This window comes from Scleropages formosus, chromosome 3, assembly GCF_900964775.1.
Source record: "Scleropages formosus chromosome 3, fSclFor1.1, whole genome shotgun sequence".
Taxonomy (NCBI): Eukaryota; Metazoa; Chordata; class Actinopteri; order Osteoglossiformes; family Osteoglossidae; genus Scleropages; species Scleropages formosus.
The window spans coordinates 16,278,712-16,306,419 of record NC_041808.1 but is presented as its reverse complement, the minus strand read 5'-3'; the positions used below and the strand labels follow the sequence as shown (position 1 = coordinate 16,306,419).

Genomic DNA, 27,708 nt, shown 5'->3' with positions numbered 1-27,708 from the left:
CTGTACATTAAAAATTCTGGTGACCTTAACTAGTATTTTTATACATTAAAGCACCTGTTTTGGAATACTAAGTGAAGTTGATTGTAGGAAAGAATGTATCCCGGTAGTTTAAAATTAGCTCATATTGCACAAAATTCAGATGCTTTTCTCCAAAGTGAAATTGGAGACAACTCAGAATAAACAAAACAGATGAGCTGAAGTATTACGCAAGTAGCTGCCTGTAGAACTCACAAGCAGATTCTTCCATGAAATGCTATTTTTCTTTTGGAACACCTTGTTTTTGGCAGATTTTTCTTGATTTGCCTCACCAGTCACATGCTTGAGTACACCTGCTTGTTACCAGAGGAATTGAACACTACAGGAGATGAAGTTGGTTTTATACACCAATGGGTCAGAATTCAAAATATTTCAACCACCAGTGTTTTTGAGACACAGAGTGCATGAGAGGATGAGAGCCTTATTCTGAAAATGTGTGTGTGTGTGTGTGTGTGTGTGTGTGTGTGTGTGTGTGTGTAGTTCTTGATGTCCAGCATGGAGGAGGCAGTGTCATGATCTGGGTTTGCTGTCCAAAGTGTTGTTCATATTTAGCAACATCATGACAGAATCAACCAGCGTGGCTATCATAGCATCTTTCAGACGCATGCCATTCCATCGGGGTTACTTATAGTTGATCAATTCTTCATTATCCAGCAGCACATAGACACAAAACACCCTGCCGAGTTGTGCAGGAACTTTGTATGGGTACTGAATTGGCAAATATTTTGTTCTTTCATAGCAAAAGCATTAGTATTGAAACTCTCGCTATATCAATATAATTATTTTCCATCGGGGCACCTAAGATTGGAGTGTTTACCTTTATCTGATGTAGTACATGTAGCTGAATTTTTTGGTAATGAAGAATTAATGTGGTAATTGCCCATGATGCATTGCAATGTCTGAACAGCTGCCTGCTCATTCGTTCCGGTGACGGGGATAGCAGCTGTTGGATATTGCTAATTCCTGGGACTATTCCAGCTATTTCTTAACCCGTGGGATGTTTATTACATCCTTAATGAAAAGCAAAAAGACACTGTGTCAAAGGTAGAGACCAAATCAAGACAAACACTAGACAACAGGCACCCTTATTGATTTAAATGTACAGGGATGGCATGGTCCTGAATAAAGAACTAGAAATCTTTTATCTATCGTAGTTTTGAGAAGTGTGCATTTTTGTGGAAAAAATATGCTTCAGCAGGTTGTTAATTGTGAAAAAAAAAAAAAAAACAGAATGGTATAATCTGTGCTACAGAATTTTAACCCAGTAGGTGGCATAGTGGTTAGGACTGCCATCTTTTGCTTGAAGGACCCTGGTTTGAGTCACACTTCCTTCTGTAGTCCCCTTGCTCAAGGTACTTAGCCTCAGTTGCTCCAGTGAAAATTACACAGCTATACTAATAGGTAAATGATTGTAAAATGATTTGAAAAGAAGCATCAACAAAATAAATAAATATAATCCACTGAGATACCACAATCATGCCGTGCTGTCCAGTGCTAGAGTTCCCCCTTAAGAAAGTGAATTGGTAAATGACGTGCTGTCACAAGCATATGGGCAGAGGAGATGAATGTAGTGACCAGAAGCTGATGGCAGATACAATTCACATAATCCCTGCGGCCATGTCGAACCTAGGACTGGCCCTGTGTGTATAGGAGTCCCTAGGGTTATGTTACCCGGTGGACTGTTTCATACATTCTTAGTTTGAACCTGTGTCACCCCTCCTCCCCCTGGGATATTTTAGTGTTGGAGAGTGCATTCACTCCTTTGGCAGACTGATGTCGTCTTTTTGGATTGCTGTGATTGGCGATCTCTCAGAGGAAAAGAGAACTATTCGTGCTCTGAGATATAAGACAGATGCCTCCTGCTTACACAGCCTTGGGCTAGATTGGTGGGCAGCAATCAAAAACCTAAAATTGAAAGGAAGTCTTGTGAATGACATTTAAACAACAAAGCCCAATTATCTCATACACAGTTGTGCTTTGGTAATTCACATGTACGTTGTTTGACAGTATTGAGTCTCTACGTGTGGACAGTTTTATTTATGGAAACTAATGATTCTTTGTGAAAATGACTTCTTGACAAAAACAATATTGCCTTTCCTTCATTTCCTGAGAATGATCTGCAAGGGTTTTGGCTTAATCGAGTCAGCCTGAACAATAGAATATCATCGTCAGCACCTGTCAGCCATGTCTCTGGGCCATTGTTTCTGGCTTTGTGCTGCTGATGTGGCACAGGATTCCTCACTTACCACTGTGCACTCCCTAGATAGACTTGAAAGACTTTTCACTCAGGAGTAAAGCACTGGAGGGTCTTTATCCCACACCTGTGTGCTGGGTTGCAGGTGAACTGCAGGAGCTCTGTGGAAGTACCTCGGTGGATAAGGAGCAATATCCATCTATCTCATTATTATCATCATTGTTGTTGCAGAGCTTACAGCGCACGTTTCGTTTAACGGATTTTGAAATTGTACATATGTTTTAACAGCTGGATATTTTCTTGGGGCATTTAGCACCAGAAGGACCAGGGTTCAAACCCCTCCCTCTGCTGTAGTAACCCTGGCCATTGTACTTTACCCTTAGTTATTACACAAAAACAATTACACAGGTGTATGCATTTGTAAATCACTGTAAGTCACTTAGTTTACAAACTTAATGCTGTAAGTCACATTAGAGAAAAGTGACAGCTAAATTAATAAATTATGATAAGGAGAGGTACCTTTCCTTAAAGGTGCAATAGCAGGGACTGTCTGGGAACTAGAACTGTCAAATTTCAATCCATGTAGTTTTCCCACTATTCCGCTTTTGGTTAAAGGACACTTATAAGTTCAATGCAGCGCTGATAATGCTAACTAGTAGTTTTTATCAGGTTTGAGGTATTTGTTAGCCTTGCTATAACACTAATATCACGAGTGTGGCAGTCGTACATTTTTATTTTACTCCCATTCAAATAGCTGAATATTTACTGAAGCAGTTAAATTCACACAGTGCTTAGTGCTACATCAACAGGGCAACTTGTGGGCTTTGAGCCTATAAGATTTTCATTGTCACTTTCATTCATTTACTTCCTGTATGTGTGAGTATAAATATCTGTAATACAGTATAATACTAGGTTGTATTATCTAGTATTACAGAAATGTATGCACACACATTGGAACAATGGTGTAAAATATCCATCCATTATTAATAACTGCTTGTCCAGTGTAAGGTTGTGGTGGTCCACAGTCTATCCCAGAAGCATAGAATATGAGGCAGGATACACCGTGGATGGGATGCCAGTCCATCACAGGGCTACCACACACACTCATTCACTCACTCACACATGCACATATTATGGGCAGTGTAGAGTCATGAATTCACCTGAAGCATGTCTTGAGACTGTGAGAGGAATCTGGACCACCTGGAACATAATCCGCATGAGCGCAGAGAAAACATGCAAGCTCCACACAAACAGAGCTTCACAGTGAGTTGGATTCAAACCCACATCAAAATGTATATCCCGGGACCTGTGTAGCACCAGCACTATCTGCTGCACTACCATGCTACCTGGTGCAAAATTATTGTCGTATACGTTGTTACAAGAACATTTAGAAAAACGATAAATAGTCACACGCACAGAATCTGTAGGTAACTTGTCCGGAGAACAGGGTCGCTTACGCTCCAGTTACCTCCTCGTTGCGTGTGTTCCAGGTTGTGGCTCAAGGGCTCTGAGCAGAAGCCACCAGTGATACCAGACTCTCTAAAACTGTGTGCACTGTACTTCTATTTCATTATACATGAAATCGCACTGGTTGTGACTCATCTGCCTGAATGAGTAACTAGCGCTTACCCATGGAGTCAACGAAAGAAAACGAAACGGGACAACAGCAAGCTGGCATCGGTTGAGGACTTAAAAAATTTGTTACTTTAACGTTTCGGCTTCAAGTCCCAGGGGGCTTCTGCTGTTCTCTTGAGGAAGGTACAGTATGCTCTATTGATCCAGGACGAATTTTCTGCTTTGAACAGGTCCCATTTCTCAGGTCATGAAATACTAAGTATAAAAGTGGGATGTTTTCTTAACCTCAAGCTGAGCATTACTTACTGTTGTTTAGTTTTAGAAAGGATCTGAAAAACACCTGTCTGACTTCCCTAAATAGCTTCTTCTGACTTTGTTGACCTCCTGACATCAATAAGGCAAACCCTTGTTGTAAAGAGAATTGCTGCTTTTTGACACCTTGGGGGCAATGTTGGAAGATGTCTGCTCTGTGGTCTGAAAGTGCTCTTTTCTTCTTCTGCTTTAAGCAGGTTAGATCTCTACTGCTGTTCCCATCCTGGTTTGGAAAAATGCAGTATATAGGGTCAAGGTCACACACAAACTGGAATTATTTCTTGTTTGCTTACTATTTCTGTGATCATTGGCAGGCCTTGCCCTTTTTCATAGTCATGCTGTTTGAGTCCACACAGTGAGAACCACAGAATGGAAGACTTAGAGACCTCATATCATTGACCCATGTCTTTACAGGAGATGACCTGCACAAAGACAAGATGTGTTTCGTAAGTGTACAATAAACAGCGTAACCCAATACACAATAAACTCAATAAAAATGTATTAATTATCTTGTCACTTAATTTTGTGGAGAATGATAATGGTGTCACAAAACAGAGCAAGTCTATGGAGAATGTGTCCCCCAAGCTTATTAACACCTGGAGGTTTTGTAACTGAATGCAGAAGGCAAAATAATTTTATTTAATTATAGACATCGCTGGTTTCCTGGATGAAACTAGATACATTTTCAATGTTGTCATGGCAATTTTTATTCAAGTCCTATTAATTATTTATAAAGTCAAGGTTTAGGTGCATAATTGTATTAAATTAGTGGAAACAGGTGATTAATGCAACAAATTCTTTATGTATTTTAAATATTCTTCAGCAGGCATGAAATGCCACATACTTATGGCATACCTGTTTTCTATCTCCATGCATGTGTTGTTGCATGTTAATTTTTTGAAAGGACAAGTGAAATGAATTTGCATGCAGTTATAATCATCTGTTCTGCCTTCTGTCACAAGTTGCATCAATGTTTTTTCCATTTACATTTAGATTTTTTGATTTGGCAGACTCTTCTCAAACACTTTCAAAGTGTATTAGTAGCTAAGTGTCATGAACATGTACTATGCGTGTTTATCATTTTTTAAGATTTAAAAAACTGATAATTACTTAAAATTCATTTACACTACATGTTTGATACCTTTTTATCCAGCTGACTTACAGTGCTAGATACACTGCAGTGTACTACCTAGAGTCATTCAGCCATCTATACCCCAGAGTAATGTAACACACACACTATGGACAGTTTGGAATCAAAAATTCACCCAAAACACATATCTTTGGACTGTGGGAGGAAAGCCGCACACCTGGAGAAAGCCCATGCGAACACGAGGAGAGCATGCAAATTCCTAATTCCATCATCTTATCGTACCCTGATGAGTGTAATTAATTCAGCATCATTTGTATTTTCTAATTGGATACTGAGCGTTGTGACTGGGGGGTGTGGTGGTGCAGCAGGTTTGGCCGGGTCCTGCTCTCTGGTGGGTCTGGGGTTCGAGTCCTGCCTGGGGTGCCCTGTGACGGACTGCTGTCCCGTCCTGGGTGTGTCCCCTCCCCCTCTAGCTTTGCGCCCTGTGTTGTCGGGTTAGGCTCCTGTTCGCCGCGACCCCGTGGCAGTTTCAGCCAGTGTGTGTGTGTGTGCGCTTATTTGTGTATCTTAGAATATTAAAAAAAAATAAATTTGTCAGGAGGGTATCAGGATTTGTCTATCCTGTGTTTTGTGCACCTACTTGAACGATGAAGCTCGGTGCAGCAAGTGGTAGGTAACAAACTAGGTTTATGTGAGAGTCACATGTCTGCAGCTATGAATCTTTCTCTTAATGTAATGCATAAATTGTACTTTTGCTGAGATGTACGTCGCTTTGGACAAAAGCGTCTGCTAAATGAATAAATGTAAATGTAAATGTGTGTCACAGCTGTGGAATTTTAGTCACTTCCTCAGACTGAGAGCCTTAACTGTCACTGGAGGCAGTGTAAGAGGCTATAGGCACCATAATATTTACAGGACTATACTTGAGACCAAGCAAATGTTAAACACTAGAATCTGAATGACTTCAGTAAATAAACTCTTACCAGTACTGCTGCATCTGGTTTTCCGGCCTCTGCCATGAAACCTCTCCAGTTAATCGAAAGTGGGGCAGCATGAGTTATGTTTGACCTGCCAAAGCGTCCCGGTGTGCCTCCCCTCCTTGTCTCTCCCTGTAGCTGCCCATACCAAGTTCAACACTTTGGTTGCAACCTACAAGACGGTCAAAGGATTATTACGCCGTCGCCCACAAGACACGGTCTGATATACTCCAGCAAAAATGTCTGGTTGTTTGGTGGTCCCACTCATGAAAGATCCAAATTCAAAAACCTGTCGGTTCTTGGTTCTAGCCCTGAGGTTGGTCATTCAAGCTTCCTGTCTACCTCAGAACTGCTGGAACCCATCGAAATTTCAAGGAGGTTCTCGACACGTACATTTTCGCATCTTGCCAGTCATCTTCATATAAATTCTCGCTTCTTCTTTACTTTTGTGCACTTTTGTTTACTCTGAACCATGCATCACAGTGGAGAATAGTGTCTGATGTGAAGATTCAACAGCAGGAACGATTCAGGTATTAATCTGTAAATTACTGAAGCTGCATGGAAGAGAGGTGTCTGCTAACTAGCGGAAGGTGAACCCGAGTACCAAGCAGAGCTCATGGAATATGTGGATTTCTCCTGCTGACTTAAACAAAGGAAGATTTGCATTAAAGCACGCATTTCACGTGATCCAAAGTTCAACCTCACTTTCATTATTAGCACTTTTCCAAACGGTGCAGTGTCCTGGCCCTCTGTCACGGATAACAACTTTTGCTTTAGGCCAGTCCAGGTCGTCACCCTGCTGATGTTCTGTTTTTGTAGCCCCGATGCGAATCTGAACTTGAGAAATGCCATAGTGGACACCCGTTCCCACCTGCACTTCCTCTTTCCAGTCCCATCAGCCTGTTCGACCGCTGAGACTCATTCGTCCTGGTCTCCGTCCCGCTCAGCATCAGCCCTCTCCTCACCCTCCTCCACACTTCCTGGGCCTGGGTGAGCTCAGTCTGCATGGTCTGGTGTTGAGTGTTTACAGGTCTTATTCTACAGTCTTCTGGACATCTGTTCACTTCAGCATAAGTGACAGAACAGGAATATTTCTGCCTCCTTTACTATGTGAAAAAGGAACAGTGATATTAAATAAAATAGATGATCATCAAATTTATCTCCTGTAAAGCAGAATGTATGAAAAACGATTAGCATCCATTCAAGTAGTTTCAGTATCTGCTTAAACAGTTAATTGTGGGATCATTAAGGTTATAATGATCCAGAATATATCACAGGAAGCAAATCACTGATAGAGTCACACAGTCACTCGATCACATTTGGAAGAAAGTTTATTGCCACTGGTTGACCTTAGATGTATGTTTTTGAGTAACGGAAGGCAGCGGGAATATCAGTTTGCGGTATTATTATTCAAGTTGTTGCTTTGTTACTTAGAGGGTGGTTTTATCTAAGGGGATTTTATGTTTAAGAAAGTTTTGTGCATTCATATAGTTATTTTTTTGGCACTACTTGTCACTGTTGTGTATTATGGTGAAACTCTTTTCTCTTCTCTTTAGTACGACTGAAAGTTGTCTGTTTTCTGGGATGTCTCTAGGCTCAGTTATATTTTCAGGGAAAGACAGAAGAAACACAAACCTAGCATGGAGTAAAAGTATACAGTGTTTCACGAGGCTAAAGACAATACGGCATGCTTGTCTTCAGATGCAGCTCCCAAAGACAGCAGGCTCCACAAGTCATGCCTCTGAACCGAGTTCCCCTCCTGCTCGAGAAGAAGCGTTTGTCTGGCTGCTGCGAGAGACAAAGACTCGTATCAGCACCTCCAAACTCTGACTGCTGCCAGGCAGCTCTGTGCCAGATTGCTCTGCTCGCTAATTAAAAAGCCCGACTCCGGATGCACGTGCTCTTTTTAGAAACAGAAACAGAAAATGGGCTTGACGCTGCCCCATCCATCGCCTGTTAGTGACATGAATCGCAGCAGAATCACACCGTACTGTCCTGACAGCGCCTCTCCTGTGACAGCAGAATGTTCCACAATATATGAGTGTGTGTCCTGAAGGGTGCTGGTTCAAGTCCCACGCAGATCCTTGTTTTATACTCTTGGGCAGGTGCTAGTATGGCTGATCATCGGGATCCCCTGCTCTTCTGCTCCATCTCCTTATGTTGTCTTTATATTTTTCGTCTTTGTGTCGCAGAGTAACGTGCAGCAGTTGAGAAACTACAGCTGTAACCCAAGGTTTCCATGCACTTGAACTGCTCCGCTGCAATGTGCAGCTGTGCAAGTTGTTCTGGTGCGAAGCATCGGTATCTTAACAGCGTAGTGTACTGTAGTGCAGTCTGCTATGCTGTACAGTACTGTACGTCGCTCTTGCATAGTGTACTGTCGCCATGGACGCGTCTCATCGTATGCGAGTGCCAGTGAGAGACCGTGTGCCTGCCAGCTCCCCCACCTGGTGGCAGACACGGGCCACTCGGGGTAGGTTTTACTGGGCATATGGCAGCGCTCTGGGGGACAGGTCAGCAGTGCACTCGGATGAACCCCGAAAGGAAGCCGCGCGGAGCTCCCTGCTGATCTCTCTCCAGTGCTGCTGTCGTTACGACGCAAGTGTGCTCATACTGAAGTACACGCGAAAGACAGACTGTTGAGTCTGTGAGCTCGGCTCTTTTAAGAGGATGAAAAATAGACTGTTGAGTCCGTCTTGGACTTTGCCGCTGAAGAGCAGCTGAGTGCTTCCATCTAGTGGGGAGGGCTGAGAAGTAAACCCTTTGAAGGATCACCTGGAATACTTAACTTGACTAGTTGACTTAGCTCTTTGATTAACTGATACTTTCCTCCAAAGTAGTTTACAGATTATATTTATAATGATTTATAATGATGCCTCTTTATAATGATTTATCCATTTTACAGCTCTGTCAGTTTTGCTGTAACAATTCAGGGTAATTATCGTTCTCAAGGGTACTATAGCAGGACATGGGATTGGGTAGAAGTTGGTGGCTCTAACCACTATGCCCATGGTACAAGTTAGTGTGCTATTAGTGACAGCTGATAGTGTAGTGGTTAGTGCTGCTGCCTTTGGATCTAAAGGTTGCAGGTTTGAATCTCACTTTTAGCTGTAGTATCCTTGAGCAAGGTACTTACCCTGAATTGCTCTAATAAAATTACCCAGCTATATAAATGGGTAAATAATTGTAACCTTAATGCTGTAGTTGCTTTGGAGAAAAGTGTCAGCTAAATGAATGAAAATAAATTAAGAGGAATGAAAAACAGCAGTGGACTTCATCACGTTGCACATTTTCAGTGCAGTTGTGAGGTCCTGCCCCACCTCTTATGCTGTGTGTCCAACAGTCTAGTTTTCCGTATTGGATTTTCAGCCTGTTTTGTGGTTGGCGATTGTTGTTCGGAACAACATGGGGCCTCTGCAGGTACTGACCCGGGTTCGAATGCACTCTGATGGTGTTCTGTTCTTTTCTCTTTCAGAAGGAGCTGAGCCTTCCCAGAAGGGGCAGTTTGTAAGTACCACTGCCGCTTCCTCCGTCGCCGCGGACTGCCAGACACTGCTTGTTAGATAGCGAAGACCATTTTGTTTCTTGGCTTACAAACAAACTAAACCTCACCAGAATTCGTTACTTGCACAGTGAGAAAGACTGCATGCTTGTTCTCTGTAAAAGCTGTGAGGAGATGCAAACTGAACTCATGGTTAGGCAGGAAGATACAGGACCCAGATTCCTATTTTTGTAATATACATAAGTCTATATTACTGCTTATATTTACTATTTATATTTTGTTTTTTAGCTCTGTCTCAAAAGTTATATGCAGCTCAGTGTAATACTGCCGGTTACACTTCTGAAGCTGTAATATTGCGGCGCTGCTGAACCGAAATCTGCATGTTAATAGTGACTCATACACCACGAATTGTAAATCGCTTAGGAGAAAACCATCTGCTGAAAAAATAAAAGTAAATGCAGTATCCGTTGTAACGGTGCTTTCTTCCGTTCCATCTTTATTGGGCCGGAGAGATACCGCGGCAGCAATCAAAGCCACTCAGCTGCGCAGAAACACACTCGAGGTGGAATAAAGCACAGTTGGTGAAACCACGTGATTTATATGTGACACACCGGTTGAGTGAGACAAAGCATGGCAGCAGTGCTTCATTATTGAGTGGGAAGATTACTTAACGACGGCTGCCAGAAGGAACAAAACAAATTGTAAAGGACCTACTTTATTTGTTGAGTATTAATGTGTTCTTTGTCTGTTAAATTTTCTTACACGTTGCAAATCGTGTCACATCCAGCGCTCGTTGCTTGGAGGACAGCGGGCAGCACAATGGCACAGCAGGTAGCACGCCTTCCTCACGGTGCCTGAACTCTTGGTATTGGACATTAGATCGACCCCTGTGTCTTTCAGCCTGCGTGCAGTTTGTGTGGGTTTCCTCCCACAGTCCGAAGACACGTATGTGAGCGGCGCATGTCGCTGTGTAAATGTGCGGTGCCTGCTGTTTGGTTGCCGCAGCAGACACGACAGCTGACACGGGTTTGAAGGAGAGGGTTACCTCAGCAGCTCAACGTGGGCACATGGGGTAATTGCCCTGAAATTCAGGCAAGACCTTAACACGCGGACTTCTCCTGCTCCAGGGCTCCCTGCAAAGAATCTGGCCAGCTAATGCACTGGTACTATGACAGCAACCTGGCACCCACGCCAATCTCACTCAGGAGCCTGACCTGCTGCCCAGGAACCCCACTAGATACAGCTTCTGGGGGACACAGCACCTCCCTCCTCCCCCCCTTGGTTGCTTTCCCTGCCAACTCATTCACCGATGCTGTTATGCCCTAGGTACAGATACATAGATGCCTTATTTCTTTATCAAAGATAGAAAAAGCAAAATTTTCTTGAATCAACTTATTAAAGTACTATTCTGACTGTTAGATTTAACAAAAAATAAGGATGGACTTCTCATATGAAACTCAGCTAATTTTTCTGCTTGTCTGGCCGTTCAAATCTTGACTGTTAATCTGAATTCAGTCCACATTTTACCTCCATCTCTAAGTTCATCTCCAGAGTTGCAGGTTTGTATTTGGACTTGAAGTTGTTGGAAAAGCAGGTAGAGCTGGGGCCTTGCAGCTCCTGGGTCAGGCGATTGGATGTGGGTTCCAGTCGGGCTTAGTCTGTGTGTGGTTTACATGTTCTCCCTGTGTTTGTGCGAGGTTCCTCTAGATGCTCCATTTACCTCCCATAGTCCAAAGACGTGAGTTAAGTGAAGTTGTTTCTACAAATTTCCAGTAGTGTGTGTGTGTCTGTGTGTAAGAATGAATGTGTGTGATTGCCCTGTGATAGGCTGGTATTCCATGAAGGGGGCCTCATGCCCCCTTTGCTTTGGCGTAGGCTCTGGACTTCTGTGGTCTTGCACTGGGTTAGTGGTTATTGATAATGGATGAATGGATGGCTGCTCATTCACTGAGCCACATTGCACTAAACACAGATAAAAGAACTGGAAGTAGCCAGTTTATGTTGAATCTTGTGGGAGTACACAAATATTCGTGACAGGCTGGAGATACCAGTGTTTGTAGTGTTTTTTTCCCCACCGTTGACTTCCCTGTTTTCTTTCTATTCGTGATTTTTCAATTCTCAATAAAGCACAGCTGTACAATAAAATTGAAGATTTAATTAGGTATCGTTGTCTGATTTTGGAATCCAATTTGCCACATGGAGCGGTTGACAAAAATGTTGCTGACCGTGGAGCAAATCCTATACCTAACCTAAGAAGGACAGCATTTTCTTTTGTGTTGTACCTGGGCTGTGAAAGGCTGGTAGCTCAGATTTCCATGTACATATAACCAGTCAGGTGTTACCATTTTAACATGTGCATTTAGGGTCCTTGTGTAGGATCTCAGCAGCGAGTGTTGTGTGGTCACTTTGAGGGAACAGGATGCAGAGTGTGGCGTTGTTATGGCAACGGTCAAAGCTCAGAATCAGGACGATACCCACGGTACAAAGGAACAATAATATCAATGAAACATACTGAATCCCTGGGATTGATCAAGTTACAAGCTTTTGTTACTGTCCACGTTTCTAGCATTTCTTGAATTTTGTGCCGTGTAGGGAGATACCGACGGAACACTGTGCATAGATGGAATAGTACATCTGTGAACGCTTTGCCCGTTTTAAAGCTGTTGGTACCGTTAAAGACACACTGGAAATAGTCACTCTGCCGTTTTGCGTGAGCATGTGGAGAATAGCAGAGTGGTGGGGAGAGAGAGAGAGAGAGATAGAGAGAGTGAGAGAGCGGGAGAGTGCACATAAACACACTGACACACACAGAGACACACATCCTTATGCAGAAGCTCCTTACATGAGCGGCAGCATCGAAAGCTGGAGCAGCTCCGAGCCCAGCTGAGAGCAACGTCCTCCGGCTTCATGCCCCGCCGCTCTGGACCCCCACCCTCGGCTCTCTCGCTCCAGCCGCGTGGGTAGCCATGGGCCATGTCTGACTCCTTCTGGACAGTGCTCTCCAATTTCTCCCTGCATGAGACGAGCATGCTGCGTCGCTCCAAGAGGTACTAGCTTCTTGCCTTTTTGCTTGGTGTTTGCTGAAGGTCAGGCAGCTGTGTTTCCGGTGAAAGCTGGAAGATGAAAACCCGACCTGGACTTTTAATGTGTGTTTTACGTACAGATTGTGGTGATAATGCTCACTTCCTTCCGTTGTTGGAAACTTCACTGTCCCTCTGTTGCCTGGTCAAAGAAGAAGGACACGTTAGTCATACTTGGAGAATAGCTTGTACTACAAAGCCACTGTCCTTCCCAATGAAAAGATGAGCATGGTGAGTGTCTGGGCAGCAGGGAGGATGTTTCCCTTCAGCAGAGATTTGCGACTCCAAGAAATGGCCTCTGACTCATAATGCTCCCTGCTGACTCTGCTTTAAGGTGTCTGCGTTTCTTATTTTTTAGGCAAAAGTCCTCATGCTTCGTAATAAACCCCACGTGTAATTGTTTTGAATGTCATTCATAAATCTGTGTGGTGCATATGGTGTTGCTGTCGCCCCTGGTCTGCCCTGCTCACAAGTGTGGAAATTGTAGACCTCGCTGTCGTCAACGTCAGCATCCTGGCCGGCTTCTCGTTCTTCCATGCCGGTGTCCAGAGACCTCTGTCCTGACATCCTGTCCTCACCAACAGCACGCAGGGATTACATGTCGTAATTTCTGCCCGATTCATGTGAAAATCCAAAAAACTCGGATGACCCAGATCTGTTGGGATTGTGCTTTATGTAACAGGATATTCTCAGCGTGACATCCAATTTCCTCCCTCGGCAAAGGCAAGCTTATCCACGAAAAGAACGTGGCTGTGTTGGGTTTCATCATATGGAGCTGAGCTCCCCCACATGTCAGAAGAAGGCGGTGAGGAAGCTGTACAGTTCTCTTACTGCTCCATGTTGGATTACCTTTTTTTTTTTCTTTTACACTACCCCTGTTGCCATGCTGGTTATGGACCCTTCACACTTTCTTGCTTCCCTGTCTTTGGGAGCAGGTTCTGTTGAAAGGGAGGGATAGTAGTAAGTATAGTAGTAAGATAGTAAGTTGGATGGGGTGGTTCACTGCCTGGCTGTAGAACAAATCTCCAAGACCACACTTTAACAGCCCATTGTGAAGAGAAACACTAGTGACAGTTGAAACCGATTTGTATCATCGTGTTAGCCTCTTTAAAATGGGAACGGGGTGTGATAGGAGGACCCAGGATCTCCAATGTAGGTGAGCACACGTGCAGTTTATTTACACAGTGTAAGAGTGTCAGGGGAAACTAGTGTCAGTAAGAAGGGGTTCTGGTCCTCAGGGTCGGGTTGACCGTTGCTGTTGGGGGTGTTGCGACCCTTCTTGACCTTCTTGTCCATGCTTTGGTTCTCTGTCTCATCATTCACCTTCTCATTTTTAGATACATGGATTAAATTGTACAAATATTGAGGATCAGCTGTGGGTGTACTCCCTCCTCCTTACCTCTCCTCCCGTGTAGACCGGGCATACCGCACAGGGTTAATGGCCTTCAGATTCGTCACTTATTGGGTTCCTCCTTTCATCTCTGGAGTTGTGCGCTTGGAGCTAAGAGTTTGATCAGTCTACCTGTGAACTGTTTGTGTATAAGCCTGTGAACTACAGACAAGATGAATGGGAGATAGGGAGAAGAAGTGATAATCTGTCACTGTGCTGAACCTTTCTGGAGCTCCACATTACCCGTGCCCTGCACTTTCTGTCCCTGGAGACCTTGCAGGGTTCAAGCCCTTGGTACTGTAAGAGCAGACTAAAGGATGGGTGCTTTAAAGTGCTCAGCTGGGTATAATAGTGAAAACAGACACTGACGTGTTGAGGGCATGGTTCCCGGAATATCATTGCCAACCAGTTGGACAATGTGGATCAGGTATCCTATGAAAGTACTAGGACCCGGGCTGTCATCCCTCCTTTCACCTCCTCACTGGAGTCCAGGGACACAAATGAGAGAGGTCACAGCTCTTACGGAGCCAACCTTCCTACATGTTTTTTTGGAGATCTATCCCTCATCTTCATGTGTCCCCCAGGCTCCAGTGCTCATGCTCTGAAGTGAACCAGAGTCTCTGAGAACTAAATGACTGCCTTTCACCAGTCGCCTGTCACATTGTCCTTTTAAAATGTCAAGCCGATGTGCAGTTTGGTACGCTAGTTTTGGCACATCTCTTGTGTAGATGTGTAGGTGTATCACTGACCTCTATAATCATGAATTACTCATGGTGCATAGTAACGTAGTTCACTTAGTTTGCAATTGTTGTCCATCTATCCAGCCATTATCAGTAACCACTTGTCCAATGTAGGGTCCCAGTGGTCCAGAGCATATCCCCAGAAGCAAGCGAGGTACACTTTGCATGGGATGTCAGTCCGTTCCTGGGCAATCGCACACATACATTCACTCATGCAGTCACGCCATAAAAGCAATTTAGAGTCACCAGTTTACTTGGAACTCATGTCGTTGGACAGTGGGAGGGGACTTTCAGCACACTGGAGAAAGCCATGTGAACATTTATAGAACATCCAAACTTCATACAGACCAAATCGGATTCAAACCCAAACCTTAATCTACAACCCAGGAGATGTAAGTTACCAGCACCACCCGCTGTGCCACTGTGTCAGTGCTTTTATTGGAAGCAAGTTTTGCTCACTTTTACATATTTTTACTTTCAGTTCACTCTGTGGATGTCAGAACCCCTACAGGGACATCAGCAAATAACCTTCTCTTTGACCACTATTCTGCCTGTTGCGCCCTTTTTTTTTATGCTGCTCCATCCAAAGTGGAGTTTTCTGAAGAAACATGGCTGAGTAGATAATGTTCATGTAGCTGGCTGGCAAGTAGTCAGAAAGATGGCCAGATAGGATTTTTCTAAGTTGTGTTCTCGAGGTTCCCTGAGCGGTGTTCTCAATTATTAGTCCCAGTGGTGGAAAGATAGCCACAGCTGGTGCTTGGGGGTCATTATAAATAACTGAGAAATCGTCGCCTCAAATTCCTGGCACACAATGCTTTCTGTGTGGCCAAAATATTTCCTAGGATAATGGTGTGCTACAAGGGCCACGCAAACGGTAAATAGACGAATGCCAAAGCATTATGCTGCAGCCTTGCTTAGCACTCTGTTAAAGATTGATTTTTTACAGTGTGAGAATGTATAATTTAAATTCTTTCACCATTTGGCAAAACCATCCGTTCAGTAAAAGTAGTCTTGATTGAAGGGTTGAGTTTTTTTTTTAAAGTACTTTAACTGTGTCTCCTTGTTGGAGAATGCACTTATGTTCCCTTATAAAGTAATTATCCACTGAATCCATGAAGAAGATACAATAATGGTTTTGAATGATCCTGGATTTTACCCTCAATATGAATAATATAACATCACAGAGATGGTAAGCCAATGGACTCACTTTTGCCCAGTAACCATGCACTCCTCTAGCTCCTCAGCTGTGCATGTACACAATGAGATTCGTGCACGGTTGGTGACGGCAGCCTTCCCGTGTTGCAGTACCTCCTTTCACCCACTGCACCCGGCACACCGGTTCTAATGAGCTGACACACTTATGGAGCGCAGGCCTTTGAGCTCAGACGTCAGTCTGCCTTCAGGAAATCTTCAGCGGGGGATGATTCAGAGACTGCAGGGAAGATCTGGTATTAGAAACACATTTGATTATGGCTTTATGCATGGGGGTGGGCATCTTAATAACAGCCCTAAGACGTTAAGGCAAACTTGAAATGGCCCGTGCTGTCATGACTCCCCCCCCCCCATGCACCATAAAAACTCAGAGGGATTCTGCACTTCCCCATGGGATTATGGATTCTGCAGGACAACTGTAATAAGGATTTAGTCACTTTTTCAGTAATGTTTATTTCTTTTTATCTGTTTCATTGCATTATTATTCTTTTCCTACCAGAAATCTAGTGCTTACCGCTCATGGACATTCCTGTGCAAATCCTAATTCAAATTGCTTTATTGGTATAGCAAGATCTTAGTAATCTTATGATGCTAAAGCATGATTTCCTGGGCAAAGTCTTGTGATCTTCGCTCGGCAGCCAACTGGTGACCCGAATACCTCATCCTTAAAATGAAATAAATGAACGAACATTGGCTATGAATGAATCCTCCTGTTTGGATTGCGGAGGATATTAGGCATGGAAAGCTGCCCCTGCCCTCTTTTGATCTCTGCGGTCAGGGAACATGTGATGGGTGGAAGACTCCTCGTCTGCTCTTCCTCCTTCAAGAGCCCAGCCAGGCAAGCTGCTGACACGTGGCTGCTTCTATACCCCATTGCCCTAGATCTGCTGCTCCCATCAGCTCCACTCAGGCATGCAGGTGGTGCTAGAGCTCTGTATCAACTGTGTGAAAGTGAACCGTGGAGGATCCTGCCTGAGAAGCAGCCCCACCATACTGGCCAGCCCCCATTGATCGAGGGCAGCGTGCTGGACTTCAGCTGATGTTAGATGGCTGATCTGGCAGAGTAGAGCCGAGGGCCTAGGCAGAATTCAAGGATGCCTTGCCAAATTCTCACGTGCCTCCTGCGCCAATTCCCAAGTTGGTGTGAGGACTCCTTTGAAAGACACTGCTGAAATCACTGCACTGTGCATTCTGGAGAGTTTCAGAGTTAGTTATGTGCTGCATGAATTGAAGTTATTAAAAAAATTGAGCTGTAACGTCCTGAAAGATTCAGTGTGTGCTACTTTTTTGCTTAAGGGTAGGTCTTAATAAGGCCGTTTGGTTCATCGTCACCTTTCGCCTTGTTTCAGATGCAGCAGAGGTGCTAATTACAATGTGCTTCCTAATCCTCATAAAAAAACCAGACTGGGTTTATCGGTGTTGTGTGACAGGGTGTATTTATATCAGTCTTGAGTACTTTTCCACACGTACTACTACCATATTCAATACATTTCATTCTTTAATCAGTTTGAATTGTCCTTCTGATCGTCCTGAAACTCAGACGCTCTCCGAGGGGAACGAGTTTTCCAGTGTAAAATATCCTTGTTCGGGTAGCTGTGCGCTGTAAAAAGCCGCAAAAGGAAAAACGATCAAATTTGAATTTCACAGTGCATCTTGAGTTGAACTTAGTGGCATTGTCATTAAATTCGGATAGTTTACAATAACTTAAGTGACACTTCATATATTTATTTACTTAGTGTTTTTTAATGGATGCTAAAGAGGGGGAGAGAGGAGGCCTGAGGAAAGCACCATGTCAGTGGTGATGGTCAGGGTCCCTGTGTTTCTCTTGTTCCTGCGGTCCATTGCTTTGAAAGATGAAAAGGAAACATACACTCACATGCAAATGTAGCATGGTGTTCACTCACAGCATTTCTTCTGCACTTACTTTTTTGAACTGCACGTACTTTGTGCTAGTAAATACTAGCTTTGTGCACTTTCTTATGTAAAACACTCTGGAACGTATTGGGAAGGACAATAATCATATGAAATGATTATTGAAAAGTTAATGATGGATTGAGACTCTGCCCTACACTTATGTGTAAAGCTGCACTTTATATCACTATTCGACCACAAAAATGGTGTTCCTCAAACTTGGCCAAGCGGTGGTTCTAGCCTTTGCCTCCTATTTTGCCGTTTACAAGTCATGGCTTCTCTTTCTCTTGCTTTGTTCCCCAGCTGTCGAACCAGCAACCGCAAGAGCCTCATTGTGACATCCAGCACCTCACCAACCCTGCCCAGGCCTCACTCTCCTCTTCACGGACCCCCAGGTAAGCAAGCACACCCGCGCTCTTGTAGACCTGCTCCCATCTATCTACAAGACTTGATCATTCGCTACACGCCAACCAGACTGCTACGCTCTTCCACATCTGCCTGCTTGGTGGTCCCACGCACGAAAGGTAAAGCACGGAGGTTCTTGATTCCGGCTCCGTTGTGGTGGAACGACCTCTCCCTCTCACTCAGAACTGCTGAATCTTTTTCCACATTTAAAAAGGGTCTTAAAACTCATGTATTCTGGACTCACTTTGCCCATGATCTCTTAAGTTCATGTAATATGTAAATGTTCATGATCATGCTCAGATCAATCCTTTACACAGGTACTCCTGCAATGTAATGTAAATGTTTATATGTATCTCAAAAAGAAATACTATTAGGATAGTGATTAGGAATTGTCGATATTCTGGTAAAGGTTTATGCAGCTACTTGTGTGATGAACGTCGGTGCATCTGGTGAAAGAAACTAACTGTACTTAAGAATCACACGTCTGCAGCTCTGTCTGTTTCTCCTAATGTAATGCACACATTGTATTTTCTATGAGATGCTTCATCACTTTGGAGAAAAGCATCTGCTAAATGAATAAGTGTAATTGTAGACCTCTGAACTGACCAGCAGTTTGACAGATGTGCTCTGAGATTGTGTACAGACTCCTTTGTCACGCTGAAATGTTGAGGTCCATGCTACAGGCAGGAAGTCTGTGGATTGTCCAACCTAGACAGCTTTTTATAATGAGGACTTGAACTCAAGAAAGTGGTTAAACAAGGTCAAAGGTTTGACTCAATGGGCTCAACGTTTGAGTAGTCTTTGAAGCACAAATTGAGCTCTCAGTAGTGCACTCCCTTAGAACAGCCATTGCAGATAACACTTGAATCAGGTTTTCCAGTTGAAAGCCTGGTAATGGGCCTCCCACAAAATCAGTATCTCCCTGAGCAGTTGTGTAATGAAGCAGAATTGAGCCATGAGGACAATTTGACATGAGAATGATTCAAAATGGCAAGGCTAATGAAGTGGTTAAAAGGTCATAATGGAAGTTTACAGATAATCTCTCTTACTGAGGCATCTGAATGGTAGGAGATGAGGCACGGACTCCGAACGCCAGATGTCATTGACGCTTCCGAAATGCACTCAAAACACATTGCCAACTCCTTTACTTTCAGTTCTGCCACCAAAAGGCTTGGAACATTCAATGCAGTGTCCGAATGCCTCTTGCATATCAGTGCCTGTTGTAGTCCACCACGGAAGTGCCTACAGTGACCTATGGCTAGTTCAAGTCTCCCAGTTGTACAAACTGACCTGTGAACATTTTGGAAAGCATGAATATACCCGGTACCCAAGGCTAAATTTGCCTCTGATCTTAACTCTGTTCAGCTAATTTATGATAACTGGAAATGTATCATTGTGAGCCGTTCACTGGTGCGAAGACTGATTGCAAAGATTAACAATTATCTGTGTGATGCAGCGAGTGTTGCTTGATTCGTTCATGTATTAAAATCTAATTAGTTTTATTATTTATTAATTTATTGAAATCAATTTTAAAAATGTGGGACAGCTGGTAGCATAGTAGTTAGATTTGCTGCTTTTATAGACCCATGGGTTGTAGGTTCAAATCCCACTCCAGCTGTAGTATCCTTGAGCAAGCTACTTACCCTAAATTATTCCAGTAAAATTAGCCACCTGTATAAAAAGGTAAAAAATTCTAAATAGCTTCATGTTATAAGTTGCTTTGGAGAAAAGCATCAGTTAAATGATTAAATGCAACTAATAAAATAATTTAAAAAGGCTTACAAATCTACTTCCATGACTTGATATTGTACATATGTGTTTTAGGAGTTAAGTTCAGCTGCATGCAGTTTGGGATTGGGGTGGAGGTTACACCTCTCCAGCTCATGTATGGTTTAAATGTTCATGCACCATAACTTTATGATCATCCCCAGACAAGCCTTTATACAGCCGCTACCCCTGCATTGTATGTAAATGTTTGTGTGCCTTATAAAAAAAAAAATTGTAGGAAGGTTATCAGGATTTATCTATCTTACGTTTTATGCACCTACTTGAGCAATGAACATCGGTGCATCAAGTGGAAGGTACCAAACTAGGTTTACTTAAGAGTCACATGTCTGCAGCCATGTCTCTTTCTCTTAATGTAATGTACACATTTTATTTTCTCTGATATGTACGTCGCTTTGGAGAAAAGCATCTGCTAAATGAATAAGCATAAATATAATATATATTTTGAAATGTTTTTAAACTCCATATCTTGTCCTTGGCTCCACTTAACATACTTGTTACGGTGAGCTCATTCTGAGATTTCCTTCCATTCTAATTTTGGCTGTAGCTTTGCTGTCATGCTGGACTGCAGGAGGCCGTATGCAGGTGTGAGTGGCTGTGAGTTGTGTAGCACACACCTTAACAGCTTTATCTCCAAACACTGGGCCAGATGGTAATCAAAGTCTACAGATTTAAAACACCTGCGACAGCTTGCTGCTCCACTCAGATGGACCCCTGGTCTTCAGTCACACTATGAGGTCTGAATATCATTTTTTTCTGCCTTTTTTTTTTTTTTTTTTGCATAATTAACTTCAGATACAAAACATTTCAATTACCCCAATCTATTATTCTCCCAGCAAGGGTTTGTCATCTGCACACATGGGGAAGAACCTTCCCTCATTTGTACCACAGGAAACCAACTATGCAGCACAGTGTGTAGAATAAGTAGCTGGAAGGACAGACAGAAAGAAACAGCCACACTTAGACGTAAATGACCTGCAACAAGGCCGTTTCCTTAACATTTAAACGTGGCTATATGGTTCTTAGATGTTACAGAAATAGCTTCACAATAGCTACAGTTATTAATGTGGGGGGCAGCTGGTAGTGTAGTGGTTAGCATTGCTGTTTTTTGACCCAAAGGTTGCAGGTTTGAATCTTACCTCCAGCTGTGGGAAGGTTCTTACCCTAAATTGCTCCAGTAACTTTAAAAAAAAAATCCAGCTGTATAAATGGGTGCAGTGGCACAGCAGATTTGGCCAGGTCCTGCTCTCTGGTGGGTCTGGGGCTCAAGTCCTGCTTGGGGTGCTTTGTGATGGACTGGCATCCCGTCCTGGGTGTGTCCCCTCCCCATCCAGCCTTGCGCCTTGTGTTGCCAGGTTAGGCTCCGGCTCTTCCTGTCCCTGCTTGGGACAGGCGGTTTCAGCCAGTGTGTGTATATAAATGGGTAAATAGTTGTTGGAAGCTTAACATTGCAAATTGCATTGGAGAAAAGTGTCTGCTGAATAAATGTGATGTTTTGATTGTCTCTTATAATAACATGCTGCTGTGTCCCTTCCGTGACCCTGAACTGAGTGTGCAGCTCAGGATGTGGATGGATTCATGACTTAGTGAATGGAGTGTGCTTTTATTCAAAAATGTGCAGATTTGACCTAAAATACTTACTTACTGTATTTTCTCACCCACAATGGATGAGTTTTGTGGCCTTTGACCTCTCCTGAAAGGTCATGTTATTGTATTTGATTCTACTGATGGCAGAAGTGAGGATGTTCTTTTAGGTTTATTGGTGGAACAGAGGATTTTCTCTTGTGTTTATTGGTGCTTGGCACACGAAGCATTAGAAGGAGATGCTGAAGTGGGAATGGGGTGGAAATATGGAACGCTGTTCTGTGCTCGCTGAATGTGAAATGCCCACCTCCGCACAGTTAGATGTGAGAATGAAGGAGGAACAAAGCACTGTCTCAGGTTGTCTGACTGTGTGAAGAATGCTCCCGCCACAATCATTGTGAAGCAGTATCTCCCGTATTAGACAGTATTTATAGCTGTTAATGGCACTTGAATGTCCCACAAGCAGATGGAAGAATCAGTCTTTTGTTTGCCAAACTTTTGGAACAATCCTGGCAGCAGAGGCACATTCGGGAGCCCACGCACGTACCCGCACAGCACGACAGCTTTCGGTTCCCTAAGGCCACCTGAAATGTCTGCTGGCTCGTTCTGTCACATTACAGGAAACGGCAACCTTCATTCTCCCTGGGGAGGCACCCTGGGAGCTTCTGTTACCTTTCCACCTCAACTGTCACGTAACTACTAGCACCGCTCTTCACGAAGGAAAGTGTGCAGAAGTCAAAATGCGGTTATACGCTAATTGTGTCAACACAGCAGCCCAAGCTCCTCATCGCATCCAGCGCTTATCTGGCATTACTGGAGCAAACCCAGCTGTTGTTCTGCATTCTGCTTCCTAATCTACACCCTCTTCTCTGAGATCTGCTGGTTCTGTCCTTCCACCTTCTTCAGGGGAAAATAGCAGTTTAGACGCTGGGCTTCCGCTTAACTGTGGATAAGAACCTAACTCTCTCTCGCCTCTCGACTACGGCCGAGAGAACAAACCGAGCCTGAAAGAAGTAAGGAGAAAATGCTGTTGCTTAACTGCGTCCAGTTATCGCCGTTCAATGCATACGTACGTGCGTACGCATGCGTGTATGGGTGCATGCGAGGTCAGGGGAAGAGAGAACCGCTTGTTGGGATAGACGTTCTGTTTTTCCACAGCCGTTAACAAGCAACGCAAGCTGTGTTGACAAAAATTAATATTTTCAATGTATGAGCTCATAAATCTAACATGAATAACAGCCGGATAGGTATCTCATATGTGATATGCCTTCGCACTGCAAGAAAAATACCCTTTGCAAACACTGAGGTTGGAAGCAATGGCTTAGAAACTGTCAGATAAGTGCTGTTTTCATTTCCTCTCAAGTAAATTATGAGCTGAAGGAAGATGCCCGATGCTTGAGGAGTTTGACAGGTTGAGTGACCGATGTGGTCTGTTCCAGGCCCCAGTGCCAAAAGCCCACTAGGTCCCATAGCCCAGGAGTCAAAAGTCTGGCTTAACATTTTCCGTCCCTCAGAGCCTGGGGTAAGAACCAAAGCCTCACAAAAAGCATTTAAACCTGGTTTATTCCTTTGTATGAACAAGATGAATAGTCGTCTGACGTGACACGTATTTGGTGTGATCGCTGTAATAGAGGACTGTTCCCTTGAGATAGCTAAATGTCATCTGCATGCTGTACCTTTACACTTCATTCACTCTGGTTACACAATGCTTGTATTATTACATAATTAATTTGTTTTTATCACTTTCTGGCTTCAGTCACAGCATCTGGTTCCGTAAGTCTTGTGAACTGGATGAGTGTCATACTCATTTAAAACACAAAGAGAAAATCCAGGTGTTATGGGTGTAGTAGACTCTTATCTACCTGAACACTTTAGAGAATCTCTTTCATTTGTTACTTCAATCTGCTTCCATCGGCTGCATGGTACTGCTCATGAACGTCTCCCTTTAACAATTTTGAATGCATGAATGTCCTATTTTAAATGAGTTAGCATGGGGGACAGCTGTTAGCATCATGGTTAGCGCTGCTACCTTTGGATCCAAAGCTTGCTGGTTTGAGTCTTGGTTGCAGTACCCTTAAGCCAGGTACTTACCCTCAATTTCTCCAGTGAAGTTCCCCTGCTGTGTAAATGGATCGATAAGTGTAAGTTGCTTTGGAGAAAAGTGTCAGTTAAAGAAGTAAATATAAGTTTCGAATGCCTTTAGGAAAGGCAGTGTTCTGCGTTACTGAGGTTTTGGAGGTGAACGAGAATTACCGTTTAGAAAAGTACACTGAGACAAATGTACATTTAGGTTCTGTTGGCTGATTTGCTCAAGAAAAGGTCAGGCTGATATTTACTGAGAGTAAAAATTCTACATATTGGCAGCCCTGTGAGGTCTTCCCCGCCTAGTGTGCAGGCGCAAAAGAGATGAGACGAGAGGAGACGAGAGGTCTTTGGGTCAAGGGAACCAGTTTCGCTTCACTTTTTCTATTTCTGCAGCCTCATGAGGTGATTTTCGAGTCCACCCTTTCACTGTGATCCCATTATGTCAAGTGTTGACACATCTGTTTGCCAGTCAGTTCAGCACTTAAAATGCTTTTCAATTTGAATAACATCAGTCCGTGCAGTGAAAAAACGACAGAGCCTACATCCATGTGGCACAGAAGTGTAACGGTGTGAAGGCTGTGCGTTTTGTTCATGTCTGTTGGTTTGGGGAGGGCTTCGCCGACATGCTTTGACACATCTCATATTTCTTTGTATCTCTTGTCTCCCCCCATCCCCTCTGGTTGAGCGCCCCTGTTCTCCAGAGTTGGGGGCCGTTTACTTTCTGACAGGGAATTATGCACTCATTAATATTTAACATTCTGTAAGAGCCTTGGGGAGAATGCATAATTGATGAGGGGGATTTTTGAACCAGTCTGTGCTCAGTTTCCTGTGCTGCTCAAATGGGTTTGCCTACGTTTACGATTGATTGGGCTGATTAATTGTGCTGTTGTCTTGACCGCAGCCCCCCATGGTTTCCCTTTCATGTGTTCACAATTGAGGACTACAGATCAAATTCCAGCAACATTTGGATTAGCTTTAAAAGACCAGCATTGTATTTGTGATTTTGGAGAGTGAATAGTTAAATGCCAGTTGTTTTTAGGGTTGATGGGAAGGAAAAGAGTAAAATCATATTCAGTATCCCTTACAGGTATTTACTGCAACGACCTTCTGTTTATGTATTTGTATGCTATACAAACACATTGTTATAGTTTTAAACCAAGAATTATTTTTACAATGAAACTTTCCCTGTCAAAATGATATTAGTTCTTGCTGAAAGACGTATTTGTGCCAGTACTAAAATACATACTTGTGCCATGTTACAGTAAACCTTTTGATCAATGAATTTTCATCGTGATTCATTTTGTGTTTTGTTTTTTCCAGCTGGTTCTTTTAATTAGTGCCACCATGCATTTAATGCTCTCTAAGCTTTTTATATTTTTTAAATAGATGTTGAAATTCTTTTACATGCTCAAGGTGTCTCGTATTATTAATGATAATCAATCTTGAGTCAGGTTCATGTGAGTCCATCCAAGCAACCCCAACTCATGCAATTCTAAAATGAAGAAGAATAGTGTTCTGGGTCCAAGTCCTGGGTTAACCTCTCTTGTTATACTCTAGCGCAGTAAAAATAAAAATCTCAGTAAAACAAAATCTCTGTTTCGATAAAAATGCTGAATTTCTCCTTTCTCTCTTTCGTACAAATGCAGGCAGACTTTTGCCCTGTCATCTTTATTGCTTTTGATCGCTTGTTGACTTTTATGTTCTGTGAAACTGATGTTTGCCTCCAACAATAAACTTTACACTGTCCCCTACACTGCGTGCTGAGAGCCATTAAAACTTTCCTCCAGAGCACCAAGGTTCTTAACTCTTGTTTCTTAGCTCTGTGATCACTGTGAATAGCGGTGTTCAGTGTGCTCATTGTCGGTGTGCTCCAAAACACATTTTCATTGGAAAATCACCTTAGGAAAACTTATGTTCCAAATTTTATGGCTATTAAGGTCAATGGTATGTATACTCTGCTCTGGTTAATTCTTTGTATGTTATATCAATGTTAACATTGCCGCTCCCCTTTCTGGATACTCCAAAGAAGAGCAGTATGCTGTTATCTGTTATTTTGTTGGCTGAAGGGGTATCATGAGCACAGATCCATTATCACTTTCAGCACAGTATGTAAACAACGGTTTACATTTACTTATTTAGCCAACACTTCTCTCCAAAGCGACTTCAAATGAACTCTATGTAGTGTTATCAGCCCACACACTTTATTCACCAAGGTGACTTACACTGCTAAATACACTATTTACACTGGGTCACTCATCCATACATCAGTGGAACACACTCTCTCTGTCACACACACACTATGGGGGGAACCTGAAGAGCATGTCTTTGGACTGTGGTAGGAAACTCACACGGAGAACATGCAAACTCCACGCAGACTGAGCGGAGATCGAACCCATATCCTCTCGCGCTGCCCAGACGCTGTGAGACAGTACGCTAGTCGCCCTGCCACCGTCCAACCCCAGCAATGTTGTTCGGAAATCTTTCAGCACCATTTCAACCACTATTGGGACAAAGGTGATGCCTTTTTGAGACTCATGATTACTGGACACCAGCCATGGGTCCTCCACTGTGAGCCAAAGAGCAAACACCAAAGCCTGGAATGGATGCATCCCACATCACCTGTAAAGAAGAAATACAGGACACAGCCAGTACCTGGAAAAATGATGCTCACAGTTTTTTGGGACACGCAGGTCCTGAGACTGGAACATGTGTATGTTGAGAGAAGTTCAGAAGTAATCAGTGTTCGTTAATGTGCAGCGCTGTGGGACAAACAGCCAGCAATTCACAGTAAACATTGAGACTTACTGTGTGAAGATGGAGTGTTGTTGCATGACAATGACAACCCACACACAGCAGTGCAGACTTTTTGAAACTCTTCAGAACCTGAAGACTGAGGTTTTTTGGAGAATCCTCTATACGGTCCAGATCTCACTCCTTTGGGCTACTATCCACTTGGTCCACTCAAAGACACTCATGGGCCATGCAGTGAATGAAGCAGTGCATTCCTGGCTCGTCACTCAGCTGAAATCTTTTTTTCGAGCGCATGCAGAAGCTGGTCCAAAGTTGGAGTGAGTGTGTTGAAAAAGTATGCTCAAGTGAACTGTGTGTTCTTTTGGTATTGTTTTTCCGTAAATATACTGTGGATGTGCAGCGGGTTTGACCAGGACCTGCTCTGTGGTGGGTCTAGGGTTCTCGAATCCTGCTTGGGGTGTCTTGTGGTGGACTGGCGTCCCATCCTGGGTGTGTCCCTTCCCTCCGCCCTGCGTTGCCGGGCTAGGCTCCGGTTCGCTGTGACCCTGCTCGGGACAAGCGGTTGTTGACTGTGTGTATATTGTCAATACTTTTTGGCTTACCCTTGTGAAAAGGGGCTTGGCAGAGGGTGTTAGCTTGCTGTCAGAATGGCTCTGATGTCCCTTGGTGTTTTCATATCCAAAACATTCACAGCAGCTGACTGCCGCTTCTGCAATTCTGTCTACATCTATCAAGTAACCCGTCAAGTCAGAACTGCTTCTTCTGTCTTGTCATCTTCCCCTTCCTGTCACTTTGACATTTTCAGGGAGCAGCCCCTTGGACAGTCCCCGGAACTTCTCCCCAAGCACGGCTGCTCACTTCTCATTCGTCCAGGCACGCAGGTGAGAGGGGTGGGAAGAGGAGCTCAGCTGTGGGTCTCTCTGTGTCATTGCTCAGAGACTCTTACACAGAATCTGGTCTCACCTAGTTGGACTGTTACGATTAGGGTCCAGCTTGACTGCTGGCACAATCTGTAACAAATATATTTACTAACAGTGACCCCTCAACTTACAGCACAACTGAGACCTATAGACCTTCCA

At 43.5% G+C, this 27,708-nt stretch overlaps 1 protein-coding gene across 5 annotated transcripts in view; it reads left to right on the top strand.

The window, feature by feature from the left end:
- The window catches only part of LOC108935166 (microtubule-associated serine/threonine-protein kinase 2-like), a 105,920-nt gene that overhangs the window by 53,608 nt on the left and 24,604 nt on the right, over positions 1 to 27,708 (top strand). For all 5 annotated transcript variants that reach the window (XM_018753539.2, XM_018753536.2, XM_018753537.2 and 2 more), the window contains 3 exons: positions 9,660 to 9,691; positions 18,323 to 18,414; positions 27,435 to 27,510. In XM_018753539.2, coding sequence (XP_018609055.1) covers positions 9,660 to 9,691; positions 18,323 to 18,414; positions 27,435 to 27,510 — 200 coding nt within the window. The remainder of the gene's footprint in view (positions 1 to 9,659; positions 9,692 to 18,322; positions 18,415 to 27,434; positions 27,511 to 27,708) is intronic.